Below are 16,353 nucleotides of genomic sequence, written 5' to 3'. Positions count from 1 at the left end.
ATTGTTAAAAAACAAATTGTAAATATGAAGTTTTTTATTTTTAAATTAAATCTCTGTAAATCATGTATGCAATTCAGCCATTGGTTGCGATATGTTGATGAATAAATACGATGCCTTAAAAACATAATATAGAGTGAAATGGCTTATATATACAACTTATAGTTGATGGATCTTGAAATGATAAGTGCATGTGTTTTCTCAAAAGTTCAAGCATAGAATAAAATGATATGTTCTACCAACATCGGTTAAACCAAATATTAGAGAAAAGAGTATTTCAAAAAGAGAGAAAGAAAGGACAGAAATTGCTACTTTTCTTGTGGGTCATGCAGCCTTTTTAATTTAATCAACAACATAACTTGCTAACAAAATAGACCGGTGTATTAATGAAGCTTGCAACTTATAGTTTTATATTTACCACTTTCATATACATGCATGTATTAAACTCTGTTGTAGACTATGTGATACATTCAGGAGTTTATCATGAATGTCATGGTATATCTTAATAACTATTGGTTTTTATTGGTCGAGAGCCCTAATATCACGTGAGCAGAAATATTTCTACTATTTTAAGGTTGCTCTGAAAAAGTAGTACTTGGGAGTACTATTCGGGAGTTGAAATTGATTTTTTTTTTCTTCAAATCTTAAATTCAATATTTTTACTTCTTTTTCAATAAAAATTGTAATTTTTTTAATCAATTTTTTTAAAAATTGCAATAAAAATTTCAAAATTTTTGTATTTTTAAGATATTTTTTAAATACATTTTTGATGCAGGATATAAAACAAATATACCATGTCATCCCCCTGGAATCATGTTTATATTCTCATTCCATAACTCACAAATCATATCAAGCACACAAAACATATACAAAGAACAATAACAAACAATTAAATTGAATTAAATCTTACATTTAATCAATCTCCAGAAGACAAATAGAAGCAACATATGGCAGATGGAAAATGCACCACATATATATTCAATACTATGCAATACAGTCATTTTGCCAAACATTCATTTTACCATGTTTCTCTGACGCCATTCTAATACACAGATGTAGAATAGAAAGAAATCAGCTTTGTATAAATATAATACACAAAATAGTACACTATATATAGGACGGAAATTTTAAATTTCAATATGCACCACAGAAAAACATTTATTTATCAATTGGAATGAAATAGTTGCATATGGTATATAATTGAAAAACATATTCATATATTCAATTCATCGTGCTTCTATGGCAGAGTACATAAAAGCTGCATACAAATTTTGGTGATTCTATTGAATACTTCAAAGGAAACTTTGCATAGACCTATAAAACACATGTGTGAGCTGACAAAGGCACTAAGTATTATGTCAAGGTGGAACATACAGTCGACTCATTAAATATAGTGTGCCATGCTGTATGATAAAAACAAGACATGTATATTACAAATTGATGGTCCTAAGAAAGAATATAAAAATGTAAAATATAACAATTATTTAAATTCTTTTTTAAACAAAAATCATTCAAAATTTATTTTATATCGTTTTTACTACAATTAAACAAACAAAAGAAGGAGAGAAAATATTTTCTCATGACAGGTTCATCTCTTTATCAAATGATGTGTCTTTCATTAGAAATGTTTGCAACATTGAGTATCAGCAACTCGAGTCAAATGATAACCTATCTGGCCATTCAAAAATCCTCACATAAAATCTAATGTAAATTATAAATTATAGAGGTATAAATACCCTGACCTCAATTTTACCACACACAAAAAAGCAGCCATAAATATTTTGCAACTGTGTTATATAATCATACCATCATGCATTTACAAGGTGATTTATTCTGCATAGTAAATCCTATATGATAAAAAGGCTATAAGCTGCTGGCGCATACCAATACATAATAATGCAACTTATTCAAAGATAGATAGATTACCAGAGTAATGGTTTCATTTGAAGAAAGGAAAATGATTTTCATTCAATCTCTTTATGCATTTCAACATGCACAAAGTTATCATTTTATTTACATTTGTTATTATATACATAAATATTCTCTGTACAGGTGAATCAAACTCAGCATTGAAGGACCAAGTTCCAATGTACAAGGGTATATTCATTGTCAATGCCTTCGGAATGGATGTCTGCTCAAGATAATTGCAGAGCATCAGAATAGAGACTTCCGATCGCCAATAAGATTTTAGACTGCTCGCTTCATAATGGACAGCCTGGAAGTTTATCACTCTTGTATAATTGTTATATAATATTTCTCATCTTCTCATTACATATTCTGCATACAAATTCTACCAAAGTTTTCTGTGTGAAGCAGCTTCTATCGTACTGTGAGAGACTAAGGCTTAACTCAACTCCTTGCAATACACTGAATTGTTCTGACCAACATTCCTTACTCATAATTTATACACAATATCAATAATCTTCAGTGAGGCAAAGATGACACATATAGGTAAATGTAACTCATGCCAAGCCTTCATCATGGAAATGAAAAAGGTGCATTATCAATTACATCCATATGAAAGCCAGTAATTGCCTGTATCTGTACTTCAATTTATTCAATATTTATTGTTATCAATTCCAATATATATTCATCATCTTTTAAACACCATGAGAAATTCATCTTTTCACATTTGACTTTGATACGCAGTACTATTTAGAGTCTTATCAATTTAAAGATATCCAAAATATTCACATTCTCTGATCTTTAAAAGACACAATCACAAACTGGATGATATTTTCATTGTCCAAACTTTTCTTATCTTACCATCAAGAACAAATAAGTAACATCTCCGCTCTTTAATTTAGCCTCATTTACATATTTGACTTGAAACCAAACTTTTATATGTGTAAGTTCTTAACATCCTGCTCACAAAACATTTATGGCCCTATTGTACTGTAATGCAGATATGTTTCTTCCATGCTCCTGTTTAAAGCAAATATTTGTAGCCAGCGACTAGGTCAACTATTTCATGAGCATGCTGTTTCCTTCACATACAGCTGAATAAATTGCAATGTTGAATAATTTATTATGTTTGTTTAACAGATATTTTTTCATGGCCTGAAGAGTTCAATCTTTGCTTTCTTATAGATCAAGTCACAGAAGGAGCAATAGTCCACATCAAACTTCCCCCCAATTGTGATCTCAAACTTCTTCCAAAGGACGTCGAGTTCGACTTCATTGACCAGGGGTGCAAGCTCGAGTTCACTGAGGACACGGCGGAACTGAGACCTTGAGACTGTGCCGTTGTGGACCCGGTCGTAGTCCTCAAACAGCGGGTAGAGTTGAACACGGCCCTTATTGACCTGTAAGTGAAAAAATATATAGAGGGATTCAATGTTAGAGGAAATATTTTGAGAATTCATAACACATACCAACATATCCACCTAGCCATAACATGCCAAATTGATATTCTTAATTCTCACTTAATCAAACTAATTATACATTGGAAATTCAAGACTACAAAAATATATGATATCTGTCATATTTTGGGGAAAAAAAAATTATATTTGCTCAGTAGTCTAAAGACTAAACATCAGATACAGACAATTTATATCACATTCATCAAATAGAGCATCAAATGTGTAAACTTGACTTGTGCTTTTCATTTGTCATTAGTTTTTAATACACGTCTTAAGAAGATGGGCTTTAACAGTAAGAATTAAAGATATGATCTGCGTCTTACCTTTTGAGCGAGTTTCTCGACAGTGTTCTTGAGGATATTCTCTTCCGCTCCAGTCAGGATGTTCTTCTCCACCTGTACAGCTGGTTTGAACTGCTCTGGGGTGATCAGAGGATCCTTCTCAAGGTTCTTCAATGTGAAGATGCTCTCTACGTGATCACTAAACGCAAGATACTCCACAAAACTGGCATCTCTGGGAGATTCAAATCTGTTGAATAATAATAAAACAAAATAATAAGTGATACATTCCTGTACATTATTGTAAATAGCCAATTGGCTTTTATGTTATCCTTGAGTACCCAATACAAAAAAAAAGAAAAAAAAAGAAAGAAGTTTATGATGATCCACAGCACTTCTTTGGCGCCATTTATCTGTTTCAAACATTCAAAGGCGCGCGCTCCTCCTAAAGTCATGTACCACACATTTGTTTAAAAAGATGGATTTTGAGGCCAGCTGACTTAAAGCTTTCTAGCTTATGCATATTTTTCAATCATCAGCACAAAAATTGCAAACTATACTTCCATATTGTAAATTGATTTAACAATTATCATCGCATTAGAAACTCTGCAGAATTAGGTACAACAGAAAATACATCATCATACATATCTTCGTGATGACACAAAAATAGAAATTTTGGAAGTATCACTTTGGCATACAGAGGAAATCATTAAAAAACATTCTACATTTAGTATAGGAAAACTTACGCATTTATGAGGATTTCTACTTCTGATGGTTGGAGACCAAGACCTGCATTGTCCAAAGCTCGTCTGAAGTTTTCCTTCAGCATACGGCCGGTACGAAGCTTATCATAATTACGCATGAACTCATGTACCCTCATCCTTTCCTTTATAACCTACAGAGAAAACACAGAAAAAGAATGACAATGGAATATAATTTTAAATAAACTAAAATATTTAATTTCAATTCAATTCTTTCAACATGTTCAGCTTTTCAAGCAAGACATACAAGATTGAAAGATTTTTAATTTTAATTTCAGTTAAGGTAAAGGTTACTTTAGTATCAGCCTTCCATTTTGCTAAATCCCCAGTAATATTAGTAATTTGAAGACACCGGCCTCAAGCATCCACCTGCTTAAACATCCCCCGGGATGAATATGTGCACAATAAAAATGTAGCTTTATCAACATCATCATCATTCCAATAGAATAAAATAAATAAGCATGGTGAAAAAGAAAAGAGATAGAATCTGTTAATCAAAAGAATGAATTCTTCAAGAATGCAGACATACCTTTGTCTTGACCTTCTCCATGACACTGTCTGCATCCTTGAGTGGGTTCTTCTCCAGAGACACCTTCCTGTTATTCACCAGATCAAGTTCCTTCAGACGCTGGACATACTTCAGTTCTTGCTGGGCCTTGGGCTGCAGATCTTCCAGGAACTTAATATAGTTGAATCCCATCACGTTGGTATACTTGGCTTCCAGCATCAGCATCTCTTCTTCCGAAGCATTCAGACCAAGGTAGAAGAGACATTGGCGGAACTGGCTCTTGGTGACGATCCCCATGTTGTGATTGTCAAAGTCCTCGAAGCAAGGCTTGAGCAGGACGCGGCGTTGCTCCACGCGTTCCCTCATGCGGTTCATGGCCTCGTCAACGGTCATGCAGACCTCACTAGGTGCAGTGCTCCAGTCGATTGTGCCTGGTTTGTCCAATAAGAACTGTTCGGTAGCAACGACAGAGTTGGTGGGAGTCTTCTCTAGGTTGGGAACCACTTGAGTGAAAACTGCAGAGTGGGTGTAAAGGGTGAAACAGTTAAATAATATCTAGTCGACAGCCATACAATGTAAATTTATTTTTCAAGAAATACACAGAAATTGGTCTTGTAATGATGCTTTATCAAATACAGGTTGTAGGGTGCTTTTGGCAGGCAAGCCTGTTCTAGTGATACTAAAGGATTACAATTCTATTTCATAAGCTCAGGAACACTCTGAACAAACTAGGATTCATCAGTTCATGTGACACTTTCAGAATTGGAATACCACTTTCTGTTCAAAACATTCCATAACAATTTTAAACGCTTAACAAGAATTCCTATAACGTTAGAATGAACAAATAAAAAATAATGACCTTTGAAACTTGGTCTAGCTTACCTGTCTCAATATCCTTCTCAAAGTTCTGCCAGAGAACAGCATCTGAGTTGGCTGGGTCTGCATAGGTTTCACTAAGTGCTTTGAACTGAGCCTCAGTCATGTTGAACTGACCTAGAGCACTCAGTCCCATTGCGCTCAGACCCATGCGGAACTTGCTACGTGGGATGGACCTCTCCCTCAGTGGATCAAAGTCATGGAAGTATTCACAAACCTGACAGGAGCAGAAGAAAAAAAATATTTGTAACAATTCACAATAAATATTCTCTCAATTAAAACACACATATACATCATAATAAGGCCTAAAAAAAAGATGTTGTATTGCCCTTTAGGTGCCAAAACATTTTTTTTTTACTCCCTCTTTTGGCTGATATTTCTCAATATAGAAAGCTTTAATACACGTTTTTTCTAAAAAACATAAAAAAAAAAAAATAGATTTCAAGATTTTTGGGTCGGTTGCAAAAATAGGGAATACAACATCTTTTGTTTAGGTCAGGCTATAAGGCTCCCTACATGACAATGTTAACTACCTTACATGGCAACGTGGTTGAAACATAGTACACATACAGAATTCACCTCCTCCTCTCTCACATTTTGACTACAGCATGGTTTATTTGCCTGTGTAGACATGATTGGTTTATTGTTGTATGTGGGAATAAGGTATTTCGCATCACTGAAATTGAAACTACAATGCAGATTATCAAAAAATTATAATAAACATGTATACCATGATTAGTAAATAGTAAAAATAACTTTTTTTCTTTCCTTTCATCAAAATTGGAATGATATGCAACTGAACAGTGATGAGTGAATTGGCAGCATTTTGATGGAAGAGGAGTCAATTTTTGTTTTGACTCATGCCATATATCAACAAACATATTGTGCCTTTAATATTAAGGAGATTTCAAGATAATGCGAATGGATTTTTTTCTGTTGTAAGGAAAAATAAGAAAGAATCTTACTCGTATTCTGCTTGTGAGTATATGATGCCTGATGCGAGCCACCAGCTCAGCCACATTCACTTTACTGGAATCAATCGGTTTGTCAGCAGTTGGTGTTCTGGGTCTTTTCTTAGCCTTATCACCACTCTTATCAGTTGTAAACCCAATGTATTCTGTAATGGAGGATAAAGCAAATTTTCAAATAAGTCAATTTACAGTACACCAAAAATATCAGGTCCACAGTTACACATAGAGTAGAACATATATATTTTCAAGCATACACTTGCTTTTCTTCTTTCAAGTTAGGTTAAATAAAAACATGACATCAATTAGGCCTAAAAAAAGAGATGTTGTATTGCCCTTAAAGTGCCAAAACATTGGTCGGTCGGTCGGTCAGAAATCTTTGTTTTTTTCTCCCTCTTTGGGCTGATATTTTTCAGTTTTGAATGCTTTAATATTTTTTTTTCTCTAAAAAACAGAAAAGAAAAAAAACTTTTTTTTTTAAAAAGCCGACCATAGATTTCAAGATTTTTGGGTCGGTCGCAAAGGGCAATACGACATCATTTTTTTATAGGCCTTATACATGTAGGTACTTCTAAGGAAATCATTATTTATTGATCACTAATGGAAGAAATGTGTTGATAGACATACCTTTATCAACTGCTTGCACAAAGGCTGGGTAGTTGATGGTATCCTTAGTAGATGGATCTTCAAACTTCCTGCAAAGAATCTCAAAATCTTCCTTGCCGACATTGAGAGTCAGGAAATGAAGCATCCTTCCAAACTGGATCTTGGTCATGTTACGGGTGTAGGCTTTGCTCTGCAGGAAAGAAAATGGAGATAAATGTAACTGTGTTTGTTTGTTTGTTTGTTTTAGCAAGGTGGCATACTTCAGCTAAAGGCTGTTCTTCAGAATGAAAGGGGACATCTTTTCAACATAGGGTTAATTTGGCCTTAAAAAAATATATCAGTAGTCTTAAAGTCTATACTGCTGTAGTAAAAATCATATAATAAGATTATGCAAGAAGTTACTCAGTCTTTAAACATTGGGAAATCATAATGAAAACCTAATGATAACATCCATATCATTTTTGCAAATTAAATCCATAGATCCTGAATAAAAACACATTGATTTTCTCCTTTGCTTTCTTCACTTATTCAAAGCTAAAGTGACTAATACATTAATCTAAATTTTCCATGCTCCACCCAGCTAGGTGAGGTAAATGGGCAACCTAGCAGGAATTAATTACATGAAATGCTAGAGCACCTCAATGGCAGCCATGCTAAAGCCAGATTTATCACTTTTGAACGCCAGGGGAGTGTTTCACAAAGACAAAGATCAACTTTAATTGGACTTAAATATGGCAGGCCATTCATGCCAATGGTTGCTCTCTCAATTATGATTATTAGATAATAGTTTTCCTTCAATAATGAACTATCAAAAAAGCTGAATTCGACCATGATTTGTACGTCCCTTGAGAGACCACTGCCAGTAAATGGTGAGAGCAAACGGTGGCAAGAATGGCCTGCCATAGTTAAGTTCAACTTAAAGACGATCTTAGTCTCTGTGAAACACCCCCCCCCCCCAGTTCCAGTCACTAGACATTCCAAACGTTTACTCACCCTGTCGTAATCTTGGAAGTACTGTATCATCATGAGCCTCCTCTTCTTGACGTCGGTAGACAGCCTATCCAGGATGATGCTCAGCCTATCCTCCTCATTGGGTGAACTTAGCGTGTTCAGGGTTCTAGAGAGCTCTCCTCGCCGAGGACGATAAACCTCAGTCGTAGGCTTCTTCTCAAGGTTTGGGTCATTAAAAGCTGAATTGGAAAAGGTGGTCAAAGATTGTAATAAAGATTGCTCATCTACTTATTTCACACTTGACCAAACAGTTAATGATATCAATTGATTTTGATGATTACCTTACTCTGTTCACATTAATGTATATTTTATATGTAGTGTAATTTGTAGGTTTATTGCACTTTTTCGTTTTGTTTAATATGTAATTGTTTATCATTGTATTTTTTTTGTTATAGCGCTTAGAGACTTCGGTGGTGAGCACTTTCTAAGCACTGTTTTCATTATTATTATTATTATTATTATCAAATCTAATAGACATGTATACTGAATAGAGCTCTCTGAATTATTTTTGTTGTTGTAGAATTGACATTTCTTACATGGAGCAGACTGCTTTATTTTCAGAAAGAAAACAACTCTTTCTAGGCCAAACTCATATCTGATCCTCTAGATCCTTGTATTGGATATCTATTCACTGCTAGAATAGAACTGAACAGTATTAAACATGCATCTGATGACCGGGGTAATGATATATATCTGTAAAGCGCTTTGAGAGGGCCTGCAGTCCTGCAAAGCGCTATATAAGAACAAGCTATTATTAATATTACTATCTTACCATTTTCCATGAGATCACAGAACTCCTTGTAATGCACCCTTCCATCTGGCCTCTTGTAGTAATCCACGAGCTTCTGGACCTCATCCCTGGTCAAGCTGACCTTGTTACCTACACACAGCAACAGACCACACTTGAACTGGTTCTCAGTAATGATGTAGCTGCGGAGCTTGTCATGGTCACGGAAGAACTCTGGGGTACGGATGCCAAACTTATGGATGGCCACTTGGATCTTGGAGAAGATTTGGTTTAGTTCACCATCAGCTTCAATCTGAATGGAAAGAGGTGAAAAATATGTGTTAATCATGCATCATCTTCCATTTTGACTAGTCATTTGTAAACTGTTTTGACTTTTCTTTTGTACTTACATTGATAATCCAAGATAGTTGATTCCACTTTAAATAATTAATTTAATTTGATTTTTGTCAGGGAATTTGCTAGTACATCTTCCCATTACAGACACATTGAAACGTGAGGTAAACCAAACCATCTAAGCAGATGAATATTGATATTACATTTTACCAATGTCATGTAATTCTAAATGCTGAGAATTTTTGTAATATAAATGGTAGGCACATCTAGAATGCCTAAATTATAATTGTCAAAATAATAAGGAAAGTCAAAAGCTACATATTACTTTGGGATTAATATGGCCATAACTTAGTGCATAAACAGCTTTTGAATAAAAAGATAGATATTTAATGATTCAGTGCTTTAGTTCCCGAGTTCTCCTTGTTGATTTGCTGCATTAAAATAAAAGTTCCCCCTTGCAGTTCACAGTATTTGTTTTTATTACTTTATTATTTATTCTCTGATTTCCAGCTAGGGTTCTCTCCTGATCTAAACTGCTCCCCAATCTCAGTTTATTTCTTCTCTCTGAATGCAGACATTTCAGGTCAAGACAGAAACAGATTTCAACTACTAAACACTGTATACCTCTTTAGGAATGTTGTATGTTGCAGGAGGTTTGCCCTCAAAAAGCTTCTCCACCATTCCCTCTTTTGCCTTCTCCACATCGTTGTGAAAGTTGAGATAGTTACAGATGCCTTCTTTGCTCGGGTCACGATAGCGTTTGGCCAGGAGCTTCACGTCTTCCTCATTTATACCAGGAGGGTAGGGAAAGCTACGAAAGAACTGTGATGATGAAAGGAAGAGAGAAGGGTTTAGATAACAAATGTGATTATTTAGCTCTTCAAGTGCTGTGGCAGTACAAATCCCAATATATATTTTATATTTTATGCGATATAATAATAATAATAATAATATCATATGGAAATAATGCTGGTATATATCAGCTCCAGGCATGCATGGCACACCTCACAGTAAAATATATTTACAGCACATGAGAATTTTTTATTTTTTTTAATGTCAAAATTGTGTTACATTAACTCAAGAAGGTATGCACACACATGTACTTCTACACCCAAGGTTGCCCTAATTAAGTCTATACAAAGCCTGTCAAATAAGGATAAATAAATGTTCAAATTATATTGCTCCTATTTTTGTTGTACATTCATTGTTCTACTATACCTGAGGTTCTGTGATGATGCCTTTGTTATGCTTGTCAAAGTCTTCATAGGAGCTGCGAATGGTTATCTCATGGTACTTGTAATAGGGAGCGATATGTTGGATCATGCCTGTGATGCGGCTCTGTGAAGCAGGGCTCAGAGGTCTGATCGTTCGGGATGTACCGAGACTGTCAAGTGTAATTGGTTGTCACATAATTGGAAAGGTTATCATCACCAGTTATGAGGAAACAAACACAGTATAAACAGCAGGCACAACAAAGAAACATATCTTAGAAATAATGATCTACAGTCAAACCTGCTCTAGTGACCACCTGTCTACAAAGGCCACATTTGTTGTTTCCCTTGAGAATAATTTCTCATTGAATCATGTACTAAAGGAACCTGTCTACAAAGACCACCTGTCTACAAAGGCCACTGTTTGTGTTTCCCTTGGGTGGTCGCTATAGACAGGTTTGACTGTACTTAATATGAAATGGAAGGAAAACAACATTTTGACATGAGAACAAGAAGACTGAACAAGATTTAGGCTCTCACTCACATCACTGTTGCATTTTGGACATGTCTTGTCTGCTCAGAGCCAGAGGGCATTAATTCACACTCAGATTTCTGGTTCTGAGCAGACAATATACAAAGTCCTTTCAATTTGTATATATTGCACTGATCTAGTATTGTTTGATTGTTTGATAATAGTAATCTTTACAGATCACTCTCTCCATGCCCCTAATAATGATCAAAACTTAAAAGTACTTAATAAGTTACTGTAATACATTCCATACCTTAATTGCTTATTATGGATTGAAACCCCACACTGAAACATTGATTGGAGTATATAGTACATTTACATTTGCAATGTATGTGTGAAAGAAATGTGGCAGTCCACTATTTGTCCCATTACTTGACCATATTCAGTAAAGAATTAAATATTTCAAAGTGAGGAGGGAAGAAAAAAAAACTTACATTTCTGGTGCCTGGATAATCTGTGTCTCTGGTCTTTCCTGGAGTTTATCTGGTTGGAATGCTGTAACAAAAAAGCAAAACAAAAAGATTTGAATGATTACAACAGATACTTTTCCCTGGGAGTAATAAATTTGACTTAGAAAAGAAAAAGAAGTGATTACCACCACCCCCTAACAAAATCTGCAATTCCTTTTTGATTTTATAAACCCATTGTATGCTATGATTGACCTGGAGCCTTTGAAAAATGTGTGTCATAAACTAAAATCAAATCATACCAGGTTTAAAGAAAAAATACTCTATCAAGCAAAAGTTACATAATTCATAAATTAATATCATTAACATTCAGCTAATGAAGAAACATTTACTTCTAATTTCAAGTTACACTATGGGAGATCTCTTTTCTGTGCTCCATTAGGTTTCCTATTTGGGGAGGCTGGACAAAACTGAAATGAATCTTAGAATGTACAAACAAAAAATAATGATATGATTATTTTGTTTTTTTAAATCCAATAACCCTTCCTGCAGGGTTTAATTACTCTATTATAGATACACTTACTTCTCTCAATGACATCTGCAAATCTCTGATAGTTGACCAGATCAGCGCCATCCTTTCTTGTTTCATATTTAGCAATGAGCGCTGCCTGAACATCTTCTTGTAGGTCTAGGTTGAATCCTTGGTCAAGACATCTTCGGAATTGACCCCCTATAATTGTGTTTAAAAAAATAGGGACAATTATTTACTAAATGATAAACTTTTAAGAATTTACAAAAGAAAATTGTATAGACATGGCATAATATATGTTAGTGTAATTAATTCATTTCATTCTTTATTTTACATTTAAGATTAAGTATGCCTTCCTTTGCCATCACATTTACAAACATGGACACCAAAAGAAAGATTTATGAGTCAAATTTCCAATCATGTTTCCCTGTTTCATTGCTCATTATCTTATTTTGTTCACAAATCATTAACTAGATTTGAATTTCAAATAGTACTAACCTTTTTGAAGACAAATAAAATGCAAAATTATGTTAATGGAGACTTACGTGTTACAAAGCCAGATCTCAAGCTGTCAAAATCTTTGAAGAACTCTGCAACTCGGACGCTTTTGGAGAGAACGAAAGTCCTGATGTGGTCCTCGACAGCTTCCGCTGCACCATATGATTCAGGCATGTTGCTCTAGCTCTTGATCTGAAGCTTGAGTCTCTTCCTAAAAATACAAGAGGAAAAGAAATACATATTTTATCAGCAACATATCAATAGGCTATATTATATACCAGTACAGGACTGAATATCAACTAGGATTGTAATCTTTTTAGACTTTGATAGATTTTGTAACTCTAGAATGTGTACAGATTTAGGATATGCTTGTACACACACATCAGGCAAAAGTATGAATTTGGTGAAAAATAGCTTGACTTTGTGAGGCTGCAGTTTGGAAATTAACTATTAAAAAAAGAATTTATTTTGTTAAGATTTTTAACAAAATAACCAATTTAAAGAATGAACAACTCAATGACGATCCAAAAAGGCAATTACATTAGACTTGTATCAAGTAAAGGTATCTTTTAATTTTAAGAGTCAGAAATCATTATTCAAACCAACATAAAAACTAATAATAATATCATGCCATGTCCATTGATGTTAAAATCAATGTGAAATTAATTAAAGTCACTTGTTGGATTTTTATTTTTTATTTTTATTCTTTATTTTGCCACAGGCACAACACCAGATGGCATCATCACAGGCTTGCCCAGACTGCAAATTGGCAAATTAATATTATGGAATATTCTGTTAAAATTGAAAAAGTTAGTAAATAAACACTCTCAGTCTCCTCAGTCACTGGCAGTGTCACTCCATTCGGCTTTCCCTTCTGTTAACAAAAATTACTGTTGAATGAAACATCACAGGAAATCGACCCAGAGGCAGAGGTCGTCCACCAAAAAGATGGCTTGACTGTGCACACGTAATGACGTATGTTTCTCATAGACTGGATTACGTGCACTCTGTGTGCGGCGCCATATCTGCTATGACGTCACTCATAAACAATTAAAAAACAAAGCTGATCAAAAAATTATGCTAATACTAATAGAATTACCTCACTCTTTACAATCGAACCAATCAAAAACAAGTAAAATTATGGAAAGGAAGGTTTCTCTAGACTCTAGATAGGGAGGCCAATGCCCAAATCTAACTTTTTAATTACGAATTTGTTTAAAATAAAACAAAGATTAAAAGAAAGCATTTACTTTCACTAAGAAAACTCACCCATCTGCCGACTCCAGAAGTTCCATAAAATAGGAGATATCCAGCTTTTAAGCACTCCCTTCCTTCTACGCTTGGCCGTACGCAAGAGCCTTGAAACAATCAATTTCATGGTCCCAAAAATTACGTCGAGAATTAGACAGGCCCGAGGGAATGGGCGTGTCATCATGGTCATTGCCCGGACAACAAGTTCAAAACTTCGCGCGAAAGTGCATTCATCATCACCGGCTAGCCTTGAATTAGTCGCACACACCGACACAGTACTACAGGCCGTCCACGTACGGTAATTGCATGCAAGCCGCAATCGAGCCATGCTAGCCATGCCATAATGAGAGAAAGCTCGAAAACCACTCATTGTAAATTAAGAAAATGATTGAAATAAATAAATAGGCCTACCTTAGTTTTGATATGTATTCCAATTATTTCCTCATGAGTAAAGATCAATCTGACACTGCAAAATCCAACAGTTGCAGCGAACACAATACGATCGATAAATCCAACAGTTGCAGCGAACACAATACGGAATCAAACATAGTCAATAGGACTGCACGCATTGATAGACGTGTACTGACGGAGATATTTCTCTCCCTCTCTCTCTCTCTCTCTCTCTCTCTCTCACTAACCATGATGATATCATACACTAAAACACACACGTTCAAATCATGGCATTCATTACACTTCTCAATTGGAGTATAGACTGCTCACGTAGACTTTTTTTTTTTTACTGAAATGTCTTTTTTTACACTTCTCATACATTACTGCACGACACTGGTGTCTAGTGCTGAGAAAAAGGTACTATGTGTGAGACTACGTCAAATTTGTTTTGCGCGCGATGAGACCGGACCTCATACATATTCATATTATGATGTCGCAAGACTTCTATTTTGGGCTGGAACAATGACGTCTTTGTCACAGTTTTGCTCCCCAATTTGAGATGGCTCTAGCTATGGGGCTCAAACCAACGCAAGATTGACAAAAACATCGTACTCTATCTACCTTTGATTGTGCAGTTTGTAAAAATCTGCAATTAAAAAGATATAATCCTTTTTCGTTATATTTTCTAGTTGTTAAAAGTGACATTTGTGCACAACTGATATGTTAATCTCTATCAAAAGTTCTTTGATATTAAATTGATTCCATATTTTTAGGCGCTACCTTCAGTCATTGAGAAGGATTTTAGTGAGCTAACCTCATCGCCCTCTAGGACCCGTCTAGTTTCTCTCGTGCGTCCGTTATTTTCGTCTGCTAGCGCAATTATTGGATCAAAATACATCAAAATCTGCAAGATCGTCAACAAATGGTGAAAGAGCATTACAGATCCGTGATTATAGGTATGTTGTGGAGTGTGTAATTGTGTATTTGTTATACATTTTATTCCATAGATATTTGTTTTCTTTTTTTTCCCCTTTTATTTTCTTCTGGTAATTTTCTGACTTGGACGACGAGCGCACAAATCGTAGGCGTAGAAGCCTTACGCCCGGGCATTGGCCTCCCTACTCTAGAATAGATCTAGATCTACCCCCAAATGAATATTCATATTGCCAATTTGATACATAGTTTTCAAATAAACATTGAAGATAACTTGACGTAGGCCTATATTCAATTTTTGGGACCATAATTTTGAAAAGTAATTATGAAGCTGACAAATCGTGTCGGTTTATGGTCCCTAAAAAAAGGCAAAAGCTGCCTCGGCGCTGCGCCTGTGCGCTACCGGTGCGGTGGCCACTCCGTTGGGGCAGGCGCTTGTTGAAGTTGTTTGGGTATCTGCATCAGTCGACGTATCTTTAAAAGTCATTTCTTCTGACTATAATTTAATTTATTTAATGAATTTGTATGAATATAACGACTATTTATACATGAAATTAACATGCGTTTGAAACGTACCTCTTATTCGGTTTTACTGGTGTTCAATTTGGTGCCTCTTTACAAGGAAGATCTACTCGTCTTTCGTTGGTTGCAGAATGGAATCATGAATCCACAAGTTGTTTGCACGAGTTTCCCATAACAACTTCACAGATGGCTTCCATGCGCATGCGCATTACAACAAATTCGTCTACAGGTACTTAGTCTTGTTTGCAGACCTCTATTCCTATGTATGCATACAAATTGTCATATTTAAAAGTTTACAGGAACAGCTAGGTTTCGCGTAAAGAGATGGATGCAATAGGTCAGAGGCGAAATTCCATTGGCAGCCCCTGGGGTTACGAGGGGGGGGGGGTGCTATCTCGATTTCTCTTTTCTCTCTCTCTCTCTCTCTCTCTCTTCTCTCTCTCTCTCTCTCTCTCTCTCTCTCTCTCTCTCTCTCTTAATCTCTTTGAGTGCTAAGTGCTAAGCTCCATCATTATTTCAGTTGTTGTATTTAGTATAAACAAACAATAATTGCATAAGTTAGAAGTTTAGCTCAGTCTGTAGAGCAGTGGTCTCGTTATCCGGTGACCCAGGTTAGAAACCAAGTCGATGCGCTA

The 16,353-nt window shown here is 35.3% G+C and overlaps 1 protein-coding gene across 1 annotated transcript; it reads right to left on the bottom strand.

Annotated features, from left to right (window-relative positions):
* Positions 1-891: 891 nt before the first annotated feature.
* Positions 892-15,902, bottom strand: LOC594672. The gene is made up of 15 exons (XM_011675241.2): positions 15,773-15,902; positions 12,670-12,833; positions 12,179-12,325; positions 11,623-11,683; positions 10,667-10,832; positions 10,073-10,270; positions 9,140-9,407; positions 8,350-8,546; positions 7,378-7,546; positions 6,748-6,899; positions 5,789-5,999; positions 4,928-5,421; positions 4,384-4,532; positions 3,683-3,887; positions 892-3,302 (listed from the first exon to the last, which is right to left on the bottom strand). Exons 2-15 carry the CDS (start codon positions 12,794-12,796, stop codon positions 3,051-3,053), a joined length of 2,796 nt encoding a protein of 931 aa, XP_011673543.2. The 5' UTR covers positions 12,797-12,833; positions 15,773-15,902; the 3' UTR covers positions 892-3,050.
* Positions 15,903-16,353: the final 451 nt, after the last annotated feature.

This window comes from Strongylocentrotus purpuratus, unplaced genomic scaffold, assembly GCF_000002235.5.
Source record: "Strongylocentrotus purpuratus isolate Spur 01 unplaced genomic scaffold, Spur_5.0 spur5_contig_832, whole genome shotgun sequence".
NCBI lineage: Eukaryota > Metazoa > Echinodermata > Echinoidea > Camarodonta > Strongylocentrotidae > Strongylocentrotus > Strongylocentrotus purpuratus.
This window is presented reverse-complemented; position numbering and strand designations above follow the sequence as displayed.

Coding starts and splice junctions, on each gene's coding strand:
- LOC594672 (XM_011675241.2), bottom strand. CDS start 12,796: ATGCCTGAATCATATGGTGCAGCGGAAGCTGTCGAGGACCACATCAGG. Junction 10,271..10,666: donor GCATCATCACAGAACCTCAG/GTATAGTAGAAC, acceptor TCATCATCACAG/TTCTTTCGTAGCTTTCCCTA. Junction 5,422..5,788: donor TGAGAAGGATATTGAGACAG/GTAAGCTAGACC, acceptor CCCACTCTGCAG/TTTTCACTCAAGTGGTTCCC.